We start from the raw sequence: 15,401 nt of genomic DNA, 5'->3' as shown, positions 1-15,401 counted from the left end.
TCAGTTGAAGAATCCGCGCGAGTGTCTCTGTGAGTTTCCCATCACGTCGTAGCTACTCGGTGCTTGCTCGGAAGTTTAGGGGTTTTTTTCGCTGTAAAAAGAAGTTTTCTTCCCACGCACGATGGACGCTAATGTTTTTGTCACTTTTTATGGAATCAAACTCAAAGTAAGGTCAGTACTTCCACACTTTAAACGCTGCACGCTCATACTCTCTCCCGCACTCGATATATGATCCATTGTTGATCTGCACACAGCTGCTGTCACCAACGTCGCACTTGCTTACGTCACTGTCATGAGACATTCTCGCAAAAAAATCACGGTTTTAGTAACGCAGTAACGCAGCGTTCCTACGGGAAAGTAACGGTAATCTAATTACTGATTTTGCAATAGTAATCCCTTACTTTACTCGTTACTTGAAAAAAGTAATCAGATTACAGTAACGCGTTACTGCCCATCTCTGGTCAGAACACAAGGTACCAGAGAGAAAATCTTCCTGCAGGTGGCGCTGTTGTCATGTCCCACCCGAATTGATTTCCAAATACGTCATCAACGTGTGACCGTGGGAGAGCGTAAGGTCATTGACCTCACCGGAGTTTTACCGTGGTTCAGGCTCCTAACGACACAAGGTAAGTTTAACTTTTTCTCCCGTTTGTTCATATTTTTGCCACAGTTGTGTTATATTAAGTTGCAGTTATGTTGTGAAAGTTACATATCAGAGACGGAAAGCCAGTTTTGTACGAAACCAAATCAGTACTATTTTTGTCTGGCTAATTCATTCTAGCTAGCGACAGTGGTGAAACGTGATTCAAATTTAAACTGTTCAGTAATTGTTTTGTATACATTTCAGCAAATGGACAAGCTGAAAGCTTACGAGCAGTTGCATTTGAATACTAATCCTATTTGAAGTAATACATTTCCAGTGGTAGACATGTTAGATTGTCACACCTGGCTATGCATTGTTTTATTAATATTATATATTGTCTTGATAGCTTGAAGGGGATGATGCCGGTTTCATATCACTGGACTTATCCATGGCAGTAGAGTACATCCATGCACAGAGAATCATTCACCAGGATATAAAGCCAGCAAATGTCATGGTAAGCCATATTGTATTTTTCTTTTTCTCCACTTTGTTTTTGAAGATCAAAATAAAAATAGTATATTATTTATTTAACTTTATTCTCTTCAGTCTATTAAACACTACATTTGAACAATGAGAAACTTTTCTGGCATATTCATATAAAGGATTTTTTTTTAAAGTAAGAAGCCTTACATTGTTTCTTTAATAGTCCAATTTTTCTTTAATATGTTGGTTCTTGCACACCTACAAAATTCCCAAACATGTTGTAAGTTTAGGCTTTACAAACTGAAAGTTTCTATTATTTTATTAGTCTGTACCACTTGCTTAAGTGGAATGGGGATTAAAAAATGCACAGGACTATAAAACCGGGTTGGATCATTAACCAATCTGTTAATTTTAATGTTGGGTATAATAAACAATCTCAGAATAAATCTGCAGTGATTGGGTGATCTGGGTGCTAAAAGCTTTGAGGGTTTTTTTTCCCCCCCCAATTATGAGCTGTGGTCTTTGGAATGACATTTTTGATAACATTTGTGAAATTTTAGACAACCTGGTAAGTTCTCATATGTATACCTTATAGGTTCACCACCCTTCTAAGAAGGCAGTCCTGACAGACTGGGGCATGGCAAACATAAGAGACACTGTGATGCTTCGTCAAGGGAGTAAGTTCACTGCCCAGGCTACTGGTCCAGCTGGTGGCACATATCTTTACATGGCCCCTGAATGCATACTGATGTTTGAAGAGGCCTCGTTCCAGACAGACATGTGGTCCCTCGGAGCCACATATCTGGAGATCCTGACGGGTTCCGCTCCGTGGATGGTTAAAAAACAAAGAGAACTGGCTGCACTAATGGCCACCAAAACCCCACCACATGCCCTATCACATCTCAGTGACAAAAACAGTTTTCTTGGTGGTTTGGTGAGCTATGACCCAGACTCAAGGCCTTCCGCATCTGATGTTGTTAAGTTTCTCAAGTCAGGCCTTGATCTTACGAGCCGATATGGCTACAAGTGGTAATGTTGCTACAGTCTGCAGTTCAAAAGTCTTTCAATGTGAATTATGTTCTACATTATTGTTAACAAAAGTTGTGGTAAATGAAACACTGAATCATTATGAAAGATGGCACCTTGTCAATTGTATTTCAACATTTTATTGTACATTTTGTTGGTCAGACAGTTTTCAAATTACCTGTTGATTTTAAACAAGGATAAATAAATGTTAACAAACACTGTTGTATGATTTTATTGGTCATTGGAAATGTTTACTGGTGCACCTTCCATCCTCTCTCTCTTCAGAAAGATGTATATGTCATTTGCCTCGGCAAACGTAGAAAGTGTAGGAACTGCATTTCTGTTCATGGCAGTTGTGAGCTCTTGGACTAGCATGAGGTATGCAGCAAGGCAACCATCAGGTGTGCAAGGAAACTGGCTGTTTTCTAAAATGTTCTGGCACATGTCTCTGAATTCCTGGTTTGCTACCAGTGAAGGCTCTTCCCTCTCACAGATTAATTGCTTGGCATAGTCTAAAAGGTCTGGGTCAACAATGTGCAGCACATTGCCATATCCTGCGAATGAAAGACAATATTGAAAAGATGTTCACTTTGAATGTTAAAAATAAATGAATAATGACAAAGCTGTTCTAGAACCTGTATAAGAAGCAGTCAGTGTTTACAGATGTTATTACAGAAACTTAAAGATGGAAATATCACTCAAACATTTAGATAAATTTTTAGTTAAAGGTGTCAATATGAAGCCATTTTAGTATTGACAGTAGAAATTCAGAAATCTCTTATTGTACTACAAGTAGGCTTCTTCGGAAGACACAAAAGAGAAAGCACATTATAACAGTTTTACGCTCATTACACTGGCTTCCAGTATATTTTAGAAAATTCATTTTAAAATTTTAGTAATGACTTTCAATGCTCCGAATCGTGAAGCTCCTGCCTTAATTTCTGATCTTATAGAACCCCACGCTCCCTCTCCCAGCCTGTGATCATCTAATCAATGGCTGTTAGTAGTCCCACCAGAAGACCAGAGGCAAGAGATCTTCCAAAGCGGTGGCTCCCAGGTCATGGAATGCTCTGCCTCCATCATTACGTTTCCTTGATTGCATTTATTCTGTATGTTCGATTGTGCTGTTTTATGTTTATCTGTTTTATATTATTGTGAAGCCACTTTGTGGTTTTTATCCTGTGACGAGTGCTATATCAAAGTAAAAGTAAACTAATGAAAGTTAAAAAACAAACAAAAAAATAAAACCCCACAGGCTTTCAAATGACATACCAGGAGGTGGTGAGGTAAACAGAAGGTCGGGTTTCCCAAATGGACCAGGTGCATTGCGTTGCTTGCGGATGTCATGGGTGTTCCAAACTGTTTGCTCCGTTTTTAAGTCTCTTTGAAGCAGTGGCAAGTGTGAGTACTGCAAGCAGTTGCTATGAAAAAGGAGAATTAAAAAATTAATATGTTCATCTGCTTCTTTGAGGTAGAATAAGTAAAAGCTAAATTTTAATCAGTACTCAAAAAACAAAGGCATTCCTAGACCACATACTTTCATACTGCTGCTTGATTATTTTTCATGTCTAAAAATATTGACTTACATGTGCACAGGATTGTCCAGTTCAAGGATCCCAGACTCCATCATGGCCTACGCATGTTGTTTTGAAAAAGACATAAGTTGTGAAGGTGAGAATTTCATTAGTGAAAAGGTACAGATGTACATAAACACAGATTCTGGCCTTGTGTTTTCAGATAAACTAATCCATCGTATGTTTAACGAAATTTGGATGGCTACTCTTTGTTAATAGGTTTTACAGGTGAAAGATTTGCTTTACCTCAAATGTTGTCAGCCATTTCTTAATCCATGTCTGCTTTAAAATACTGTTGAAACATTCAGCTCTCTAAACAACAGAAACATGACATTATCAGTTTTGTTGTCAGGTTGTTACTTTAGAAATAGTCATTTACCAGCTTAAAGACATACCTGGTTGTGCACTGATGTCCCCATTCTGAAGCACCTCCATGCCTGATTCCCAAGATCTCGCATGTGAAATGCCATCTGCATTTGACCCACAACAAGGTTCTCCTTTCCTCTGTCCCCCCGAATCATTTGAGGACAGCCTAAAGACACAAACTGAAGATAATTAGTGAATGATGAAAAAATAAATTTATTAACAAAATGTAATCTTTTTTAACCCCCCATTTTTTAGTATATTGCATACCACCCTGTTCTTGAACAGCCTCAAAGAAGTATCTGGCCACAAAGTTTTGCTTGCGGTTGGATGTGCCCACCTTTAGCCATAGAACCTTCCTGGAAAATCTGAAAAGAAAGAAACAGAAAAGTGGCCACTTGTACATATGATTTAATCATGTTTTGGCACTATGTTTGGTTTTTGTTACATTCCCCAAGAGTATGCTGGTTTTCCATTGTATTATGTCTAGGCGTTGTTTCTGGTTCCTCCGGCCATTTTGACTGCCATAGTTGTGTAGGCTTACATGCCTTTGGAATTGAATGTGACTCTTGACTGTGTTCAGACTGACGCGAGGGGAGAGCTGCCTTTTGTTTTGTAATCCCTTGTATTCTCCTGTTTATGTGTTGGTTAGGTAGGTTATCGTAAATTGTACATTTTATTTTCTTTGGAGTTAAATTCTGTTTACTTTATATCAGGGATGTTTTGTTTGTTGTGTTGGTCTTGGCCCTCCCTGAAATTAACTGCCAGTCTGAAATGGAACTTTAAGACTAGCAGGAAATAAGCCTTTTAAAAACCGCCATCTTGAATCCTCCTTCACTATTCATACTTTATCTTGGTCCCTTAGACCAGGCTTGGCCAAATCCAGACCTCGAGGGCCAGTGTCCTGCATGTTTTAGATATCACCCTGGGTAAACACACTTGAATAAAATGATTAGTTCATTACCAGGCCTCTGGAGAACTACAAAACATGTTGTGAGGGTAATTTAGCCATTTGAATCAGCTGTGGATCAAGGACACATCTAAAACCTGCAGGACACCGGCCCTCGAGGCCTGGACTTGCCCATCCCTGCCCTAGACTACTCAGGAGAGATAACACCTCAGTTTACCGCACATCCTTATCTTGAAGCAACTTTGTACTATCACTGAATATAATAAATTAAGTAGCGAATGCCATATTCAAACCTACCCATCAATCCCCAAATGTATCCACATTCCAAAGAACTTCAGTTTATCATTGCCTATATGAAACAACAAATAATAATTACAATTTGTTTCAACAGAAGTACCATCAAAACATGTTTGGAAGGTTAATTGAAAAGATAAAATAAATACCATCAATGTGCCGTGTGTCATTTGGACCACGGCTGATGTAATTCCGACGGGGAATTTTCTTCTTTCCAGGAGATCTCCTCTGAAGACCACTTGCATCCATATACCTCATTATATTAGCAACATCGTCTCTACAGTAACAATAGATTTTACTCTGAGCTCAACAGTAAAACAAGAGAACACTTGATCATATACACACTATTTAACCAACCTGTAACAAGGCCGCACTCCTCTGACATCCCTTACCCGCTTTACCATTGCCCTGATTCCTTGTTCAGGAGACCACTGTTTCATCTCACTCTAAAAAACAAACAAACAGACAATTGAATGTTTTTTTTTTTTAATCACTACAGAAAATAACATTTATTGTAGAAACAATAAATGTTATTTTCTGTAGTGATTAAAAAAAAAAAGCTCATGACACAGACTTCAGGAAAATATATATTTTTTGCACTGATGTTTTAACGCTTACCTCCACAGCTTTGTGGATTTCAGTAAAAGGTCGTTGGGGGCATCTTCGCTTCAACCCTAGAAGTTTTAAAACTCGTCTCAGATGCCTCTCACTGTTAAAAGACAACACAGACTTACATTATATTAAATGCAAACTGCATGTTTTGTCATTTTAGAGAGTTGTCACGGAAACTGTTGAAATGCAGACTTACCTTATTTTATGCCCATATGAATTCAGTGCACAGCTGATTTCCTTTTGTTTTAAGCCTTTGTTGAACAATGTTATTATCATCATATCTTGAAAGGTTAAGTGTAACAACAACAGTCTAATTGATCACCCACCTCTTACACTGAACATAAGTAATTAACCAGTGAAGTACTAAATCTTTTTATGTGGCAATTACACTAAAAGCATCGTCTATTCAGTGCCCACAAATAAAACATGTGTAGCAAAAAATACACTTCTTTGATATGAAAGAGGTGAACAGTAGTTAATAAATAAGTTGTACTTTAGTCATTTATTTTTAATGCTCTTTTTTTAATAAAAAAAAAAAAAGTATTTTTGGTACAGTCATGGGAACCAGCCAGAGTCGGATACTCCTTTCATCATCGTCAGATGACATATTGCAGCAAAGTCTAAAAACAACAACAGAAAAAAACATATCGGGATCAAAAAATATCCCGACAGTAGCAATATAGAAAAGAGAAATAAAGAAAAAGAGCGACAGAAAGGATGCAGGCTGCTCGTGAGCTTTCAGCTTGTCCATTTGCTGAAATGTATACAAAACAATTACTGAACAGTTTAAATTTGAATCACGTTTCACCACTGTCGCTAGCTAGAATGAATTAGCCAGACAAAAATAGTACTGATTTGGTTTCGTACAAAACTGGCTTTCCGTCTCTGATATGTAACTTTCACAACATAACTGCAACTTAATATAACACAACTGTGGCAAAAATATGAACAAACGGGAGAAAAAGTTAAACTTACCTTGTGTCGTTAGGAGCCTGAACCACGGTAAAACTCCGGTGAGGTCAATGACCTTACGCTCTCCCACGGTCACACGTTGATGACATATTTGGAAATCAATTCGGGTGGGACATGACAACAGCGCCACCTGCAGGAAGATTTTCTCTCTGGTACCTTGTGTTCTGATACCTGACAATTTTTTTTTTTGACAACTGACACCTGACAATTTTTTTTCTGACACCTGACAATTTTTTTTCTGACACCTGACAATTTTTTTTCTGATACCTGACAATTTTTTTTCTGATACCTGACAACTTTTTTGTCTGACACCTGACTTTTTTTTTTTTTTGACAACTGACACCTGACAATTTTTTTTCTGACACCTGACAACTTTTTTGTCTGACACCTGACAACTTTTTTGTCTGACACCTGACAATTTTTTTTCTGACACCTGACAATTTTTTTTCTGATACCTGACTTTTTTTTTTCTGACACCTGACAATTTTTTTGTCTGACACCTGACAATTTTTTTTCTGACACCTGACAATTTTTTTTCTGATACCTGACTTTTTTTTTTCTGACACCTGACAATTTTTTTTCTGACACCTGACAATTTTTTTTCTGATACCTGACTTTTTTTTTTCTGACACCTGACAATTTTTTTTCTGACACCTGACAATTTTTTGTCTGATACCTGACGATGTCCTAAAATGTACACCGTACACCCAGCGTTTTGAGTTTTTGTCATTTTTTATTATGGTTTATGTTTAAGTCCACTTTGTTAGTCTTGAGTTTATTCTAAAGTGCCAAGATTGTTCTGTTTAGCTTTTGATTATTAGATTCCCTCTTATGTGTTTTCCCTGTGTCTCTTTGTGTGTGTCTGTGTTCATACTTGTGTTCTTGTGTCTAGCTTCCTTCTTTGTGTTTCATTCTTAATCCATGTTTTCCCAGTCATGTCTCTGTGTGTCTGTCTGCGTCTCTGGGCATGTTACTGTTACTTCCTGTTTTACTTTGGTAGTCTCCTGCCTGTGCGCTGTGTTTTGTTTTGCTTCTCTTACTTTTAAGGTACCTCGTCTCATGTGTTATGTTCAGTGTTGGGTAAGTTACTTTAAATTAGTAACTTAGTTACATTACTAGTTACTTCTATCAAAAGTAACTCAGTTACTTCAAGTTACTCGTTACTCTCAGAGTAACTAGTTACTAGGGAAAGTAACTTTGGTTTTACTCAGAATTCTCTTGTTAATGTATTGCTTCTGTAACTGGATACCCAGCCAGACTGGCAGTCGTCTAGCTTGCTTATTTGCCACAAGTGCACTGTGCCACCTACCAATAGAAAGGGAAAAATAATCTGCATATTTCCACAAGAGAAATCCCACACCTGGACCGTCGTTGTTCGCCGCCATGATTCTAGCCTACGTCACAGCGTCATGTGCGCTTTTTGTTGTAAGATTCAGATAATTATTTTTTAAAAGCGAGACATTTTAAATGAGAATAAGAAAGAAAAGTACTTCTTTGTGCCCCCCTCTCCCTGTTAATGCCCCACCTGCCCCCCCTGGCAACACTTTGCTAGACCCGCCCCTGCACAGTTACCAGCTGTCAGCTGCTTAGAAAAGGTTCCTGGTGTTATTTGTCTCTCAGAAACAGCTCATAACTTCCCTTCAACTCATTCATGTCACCTAAAAGGTAAACCTGTTTCTCCATCACCTGTTCAGCTCTGATGGTTCAGTAAGGACATCTCCTGGTTTCATCTTCATGTTTCCCAGATAACCAAACGATATCATGACCAGCAGGTTTTACAGCTGTGGCTCCAGCAAACATCAGCTGATACTAGAAATTAATATTAAATAAATTCTAACAACAGCTGATCAAGCTTAAACGTGCTGCTGTTGTTTAACGCGACATCCGCTTGTTTCCTCTTTCTGGCGCAAAGTGAGCGATAAACAAACAAGAGAGAAAAGCCGATCAGCTGATCATTGATCAGTTTCATGATTGAAGTAGCAGCAGGAGAGGGAGGGGAGAGAATGAGAGAAGAAGAGACAGCTGACAGTGTAAAGACACAGAATAAATCCAGCTTTGTGCCTTTTTCATTGTAGCTGAAGTCCGGGACAAACTGTGTTTCTTTTCACCTCAATACGAAATGCTTGATATTTTCTCTGAATACGAGACGATTCTGTTTTTTAGGGGACGGTTGGAAACTCTAATAATTAACCTTATGAACAAAATAAAGTTCAACATCAGTATCAAAGCACCACCCAGCTGTATAGAAACTCTGTCATGCTAGCTAGTACCCAGTACGAAAAAGTCAGCATAACGAAAATAAACTCCACCTAAACTTGGTTTATATCTGACCCAGATGGACTGCAGGTCATAACTTCTTACCTGAAGTTCAGTTCACCTGACGCTCGGACCGGCGGCCGCCTCGGGTCTCTGCTCCTGCCTCCGGTTTCCCTTTCCCTCATCCACCTGCTGCCTCCACCACTTGCTAATGTTATTGAAACTGTGGAAGCTCCACGATAGCCACCACACGAAGTAACGAATAACGATCCTATCTAAATCCCAGTAACGATTAACACGTTCCTGATTTTGGCATAATTACTAGTTACCGTGCTTGTTACACAATAATAATGTAGTTACTGTAACGCGTTACTTAATAACGCGTTAGTCCCAACACTGCTCCACACACAGTTCATGACAACCTTATGCCCTTCCTGTATCTGCTCCTAGTCTTAAACCAGAAACATTACACGTTTTAAGTAAATATGTATACCACTACCACATGGAGTAGCTTGTGAGTGGCAAACTGGAGACAGAACAGATTTTTGCAATTAATCTGATATCGTGTTATTATTTTTGACTGATGTTGTCATCTGTGGCATCACAAGGAGATTTCTGCATTCCTTAACAAGACTTAAAAAGCAACAGTATATAATTGGTAAGCTAACTAAACCAGTAAGGCACTGAAGAGTGGATTGCAATTTTGCCTTTTTAAAACTGCCAGTGTTCCATGTCTCCTCCTGGTGTTATCAAGTTCAGCTTGGTGGGTTTTCTGTAATCTTGCTGACAGACAGACAGACAGACAATGCTACAGCAGAGGAATAAATCACAGCTGAACTTTTTCTCCTGTAACCCGAGCTTACCACTAGTCCTAGCTTGGAACGCATTAATAATTCCCCTTTTGAAGCTGATCTAATGAGCAGAAACACTCGTGTTGTTAAATATTTGTCTCATTCTTTTCTCTAATTACACATTAATGGGCCCATGCTGGGTTCATTTGTTGCAATGTGGGCAGCAGTAAATAATGGCTCTTTAGGGGTAGTTGCTGGAGACTCGCCTGATGTAGAAAGGGACTCGCCTATTGATCCAACCTTAAGTTATTCGACATGCGCTGAGAAATACTGCTGCATGTCAGCTCACTGTTGAACTTTTCAGTGAAGGTCTTTATTTATCAGTGTCTGCAGTAATCAATCTAATTCAAGTGTACAGCTGCTCCTGGACTTCTACCAAAGATGCTACGAAGGAAACAGGCAAATTAAATAAGGCTGTGTATTATCTAAAACCAGATGATAGGACCGGGGCAGATATCTTCTTGTATATGATACATTTTTTGTGTGTGTGTGTTTAAACACAAAAGACAAAACACAAAGAGGAAATATTTGATAATCCCCTTTCAAAAATGTTATTATCTATCATTTTAAAACTAGTCCTTGAGATTAAACTGAGATTGTATGGTCTTTGTTTCTGTTCAGGTGATCCGCTGTCCCTGTTGACGTCATCATTTTTTAACAGTGCCTTCTAAAACATTATAATGCTAAAATTCCCAAATTTAAAAAAAGTGCTGACGTTGGGGAATGATTATAGTCATGGTTAAATGGAAATAATGCTAAGACGGGTGCTTAAACAGCTGATGTCGATTTTTCTTGGGTGGGCCATCTCTTTTCAGTCGGACTCATATGCTGCACATGCTTCATTAACTGATTTCCTTCATCTCCCCGGACACCTTTCGACTGCTCCCAGCGAGCGCATGTGAACTGATATATTTATGCCTGTGCATTTAATGCAGGAGTGAGAAGCAATAGCCTTGAACAGACCGCCTTGCTATTTCACAAACTATCACAAAAGTTCTACCACTAGGAATATCTCACTGCAGTCTGCCTTTCTATCTCGTCACATTAGAAATCTTCTTTAAAAGTTTTTCTTTGAATTCCAATGACCTTGGTGGGACAAAAAAAAAGCAAACTAGTGCCCTTTTTCGCACCTGCCAACTAATCTAATAGGATATGAGCAGTAAAGAGACAAATCCAACCTCATCTCTTACCTAAAGTAGGTTAAAATAAATATTAAGATTATTTACAACCACTAATCAGCTCAGACCTGATTAAGAGAACCATGAGTGCACATCCTTCTTGGTCCCTGAACAATTGAACCGCAGAAATAATTGTAATCATCCTTAAGTGTCCTGGATTCTTATTACTGTTATGAACACTTGAACTGTAATGTTCCTCATAAATCATACCTCATTTCAGTGTCAGGGTGACCTGGTAATTAAGGAGATGATCCTTGGATTGGGTTCAGGCCCTTCTGACAGCAACCTGCTGAAGAGCCCTTTTACAAATAATGTCAGAACTGTGCTGACATTATAGCCTGACACCCCCAAATGGGAAGACGACTCAAGCTTTGTGATTTAATAATATATCACTGTAGCTATCACAAATGAGAAATTTACCTATTACAGAAACTGAATACTTTTTTTTAACTTAATTGCATCCATCTCCATTTAGCTAAGCAATCAGTGTTAATGACTGTATCAAGAAAACGTGCAAAATATTTTGTTTCTCATGCGCGATCCTGGTTTCCACTTTTGTGTCGTTGTAAATTGAACCCCATTTCTTATATTGACCAGCATTAGAATTCTACATAGAGCTGTGTTGATGTGTATGTAGGAAAAACATATTACAGCACAATTCAAACACTAAGTTTGGAACAGCTTTATGTGTGCCGCTGCGCAAACACGGAGAATGTTTGCATTTGCATAAAAAAAAACAAATTTGATCAATCAAGAAACAGCTGTAATAAAAAAAGAAAGCACACAGTAAATCGAACGCTCGCTTCAGATGCAGATAAAAATGGCGTTCGATATTTGCTTGTGCCATTTGCGAGAAAACGTTCCACCGAACTCAACTGCAGGTCATTATTTTGTTCATCAAACAGTCAAATATGAGTAAAAACTACAATATGTCACCTTGGCACAGAAGAATGGATAATTAAACTAAACAGTAATGAAATGTAGTGTACACTGACTTGAACACAGCACCTTAAACATCACCACCTTTTCATCATATATCACACACATGCATGAATAACTTTGATGTCAATAAGGAGAGATCAAGTGAAAGTAATCAACATTATTTATTGATATAGAGACTCTGAGCACTGCTTGAAGATAACTTGCTGACATTATACGCACAATGGTGGAGCAGGTGGTAGATGTAAACATGGATGACACTCTCTAAACATCCACGATAAGGTGGGGATGCAGGTGGGTTACACAAATAAGAGTTTGAAAGGCAGAATGACAAAATTGCTTTAAAGAACTGGAAATAGATTATTATTGGCATGAAAAAGGAGGTAAAGAAGAGTATTGGATCAATTTAATAACGGTGAAGCTTAATATCATGGAAATAGCAGATGGAACAGCTGGAATTGTCCCGGTAATGCAGGTAGAATAAAAGAACACGTATCGTCATTATTTTTGGGTGCCTGGTCTCAAACCAGTATATCATACCTATTTACGATTATATTTCCATTAACGCTGATAGAAACAACCAGCCCATTTTCATTCCCTGGGTGTTAAAATACTGCCAGTTTGTCAAAGCTGCAAGTATCCCTGACATGAGCACAAGGTGCTCCTTGGCATTGGTGCATTGAAGCACCATCTGTCTCAATAACAAAACAAAAACTCTGAAAGAACACGCTCCAATTTTAGACTGACAGAGTCCACAAAAAGATGCAGTAGAAGTGGTGCAAATCTTGAGAATGTTTTGTTTTTGGTTAGGTTTATGCACGCAAGCTTTCTTTTTTTTATTTAAAGATTAAAAAAAGATTGTTGTTTGGAATTAAAAGGGGAAAAAATAAATTTACAGTGTTAACCATGCACATCCAAAAGTTATGCAAAGTAATTTGTGTCCAGGAGAAACACACTTGCCATCAATTAACAAACTGTAATATGAATTGTATTAATCTACCAATAGACTAAAACTAATGGATAAGTAAGCCATCGTGAGCTGTAAAATGGAGCTGCTTTTAGAGGAGACAGATGAAGGTAGCTAAGGTCAAACACAACATTTGGCTGCATCTCGTTAATTATTTTCCAGAATGTTCATTAGCTTAGGAAGAGGCTTGTGTACACGGCTGTCCTCTCAACCTACTTTACAGTCTCTCACAGGAACAAGGCTCATCCAAATACTGCGTTGTTTTGGCCTCTGCCCAATACTGCAACACAGTCGGAGAGCTGAGTGAAGCAGGGTGAAGAGAGACTGCGGTGGCATCTTTGCTTGCGCCTTTGAGTTAGTGATGAGTGCTTTTGTGCCTCCTCTCGCAGTATTTGAAGGGAAGGAGGGCAGCAGGAGCACTCCTCACGGCCCCATAACAGGCCGCACCACAGGGTCCGTCTGGAGCCTGCCGAGACAAATCCAGAATCCAATTGATTTCAAAAGCCAGGAGACCAATGTGTTTACCTCATCAAGCACGCAACCGAGTGGAGAGCATAAACAAAGTGAAAGAAATAAAAGACTGGTGAGGGTTATCATATGTGCGGTGACCCTCCAGTAATGACACTCCCAGCTTCCCCACCTGCACCTTGCCAGTTTTCATATCCGAGCCTATCAGCGAAGGAGGAAGGTGGTTTGCTGATAAAATTCTGAGTGTTCCTGTGGTTGGATTTTCTCCAGGCACAATTATCTTCCCAAGGCAGTCATTCCACCCCCTGTCGGGCAGATGTGAATTGCCTCAATAAGAGGCCTGCCTTCCTTTTTTCTCCCTCCACTGGTTGTTGTTTGTTGATCTCCCTCATAGCCTCAGCACTGCTGTGTCAGAAAATCAGCCTCAGGCTTAACTTATTATTAGCCTGGTTGATGCAATCGCTTTCTTCCAGATTGCCCCTTACATAGCTGGTGGATGACTTCTTGGACCAGGTAGTGACTTTAGATTTTAAGATTTCACTCTGAATTACAAGGAAAAGAGGAAAAAATACAATCTGATTTGAAACAGAAAAGGTTTGTGGATATGGGCTGCCTTACTAGGTGATTGATGGCAAAAATAAGTTCAAGCTTGACTACACAGCAAAAAAAGAAAAAAAGAGGGCGATAATAGATGTACTGATATTTTCTGTTTTGAAAATTCTAAATGTCTATATTTGACTCCGACTCACCGGAAGAAGCTTTCCAATTCCTGAACTGCGAGTGAAAGTGTTTCACATGCCCAGCAAATTTGGAATAAGGAGAGGTATTGCTTTAATTATCGGTTGTAATTGCCACGGAAGTCATTGTCATATTAGACCTTGGAAGATCAAAGATTGCTTCTGCATTGAATAAAAAAAAATATGGAGATTATGTCTTTGAAGAAAAGTACATCTAAACAACAAACAAGTCATTATGTAAAGTTTTGTACTATGTTGTTATAATGCCTTTCTGAAATCTGTGCAAATGTGTAAAAGCCACCAAGAATGGAAGAGAAAAACCTCTTTGAAATCAAAGGGTGTTAGAAATTTGGTCTTAGATGTTAATCTGACTTTAAGTAGCCATTTACAGAGTACAAAGGCAAAGCCTGATGTCAGTGTGCGGTGGTAAATTTTCCATCTGTACGCAGAGGAAGAAATAATGATGCCATTATGTGGTGTAACCAAACAGTGGAACAGCTTGATATGTTATAATATCCTCGCTGAGACCTCTGTTAAAACCCATTTCCATAAAAGAAGCTGGGAGCCACACTTATTAAAGGCAGAACAAGATTTCTACTCTCACAGTGAGACCAAGGAGGTGTCTGTGCATCGCCATCTACACAAGCCTTTCGTGGTGTCTATTTTCACGCTAAGCCTTGTTTCTGTTCGCCCACAGAACGGAGGTATTACCACCCTTCGTTCAGCGAGCTCCTGCACACATGACAGTTCATTTTCTGCATGATCTCCCAAAAGTCGATACGATCTTGTAAAGACAAATACCAGATAGCGGTGGCTAACTGATGCAGTTTGGGGGGAACATCATTAATCATGCTCTCCTGAGGGATGAGGGTGAGGACTGGGTCTACCCAGCAAGTCTTCATGCATTAATAATATCACCCAATGATCTATGAATGAATTCACAGCTGGGAGTGCCTTCATTACCCATGCTTCTGTAGGGTCTGAGAGGACAGGTCTGTATCAAATAGAGTGAGAGGCAACTGGAGAAATCTGCACATGCATTGAGATGTCTGCTAGTAAAGATGGGTATGTCACTCCAGATTGAGCACATTGTAGATTTGATGAGGATACGCAATGCTACTATTTGCAAAGCACGCAAATCTGCAACCTTATGAATGTGAGTGCATGCATCTCCTTTCTAACTCCTAC

The 15,401-nt window shown here is 39.0% G+C and overlaps 1 protein-coding gene and 1 long non-coding RNA gene across 3 annotated transcripts; one reads left to right on the top strand and one right to left on the bottom strand.

Annotated features, from left to right (window-relative positions):
* Positions 1-466: 466 nt before the first annotated feature.
* LOC309690998 lies at positions 467-2,310 on the top strand. The gene is made up of 3 exons (XR_014271843.1): positions 467-626; positions 990-1,097; positions 1,662-2,310. It is a non-coding gene; the product is annotated as an uncharacterized lncRNA (long non-coding RNA).
* A 13-nt stretch (positions 2,311-2,323) lies between these two features.
* Positions 2,324-7,306, bottom strand: LOC309690988 (uncharacterized protein; the record flags this gene model as incomplete). Of its 2 annotated transcripts, XM_082508493.1 has the most annotated exons (14): positions 7,161-7,306; positions 6,821-6,988; positions 6,428-6,465; positions 6,042-6,126; positions 5,852-5,942; positions 5,591-5,679; positions 5,383-5,510; positions 5,237-5,288; positions 4,300-4,397; positions 4,062-4,198; positions 3,913-3,978; positions 3,679-3,725; positions 3,365-3,513; positions 2,324-2,646 (listed from the first exon to the last, which is right to left on the bottom strand). In XM_082508493.1, the coding sequence occupies exons 3-14, from the start codon at positions 6,450-6,452 to the stop codon at positions 2,324-2,326; spliced, it is 1,290 nt and encodes a 429-aa protein (XP_082364619.1). In that variant the 5' UTR covers positions 6,453-6,465; positions 6,821-6,988; positions 7,161-7,306. The 2 variants fall into 2 exon arrangements, with proteins under 2 accessions (XP_082364619.1, XP_082364620.1); XM_082508494.1 differs by lacking the exons at positions 6,042-6,126; positions 6,428-6,465; positions 7,161-7,306 and having other exon boundaries at positions 6,821-6,960.
* Between the last annotated feature and the right edge of the window lie 8,095 nt (positions 7,307-15,401).

This window comes from Aulonocara stuartgranti (assembly GCF_965226115.1).
Source record: "Aulonocara stuartgranti genome assembly, chromosome: 2".
In the NCBI taxonomy this organism is placed as follows: domain Eukaryota; kingdom Metazoa; phylum Chordata; class Actinopteri; order Cichliformes; family Cichlidae; genus Aulonocara; species Aulonocara stuartgranti.
This window is presented reverse-complemented; position numbering and strand designations above follow the sequence as displayed.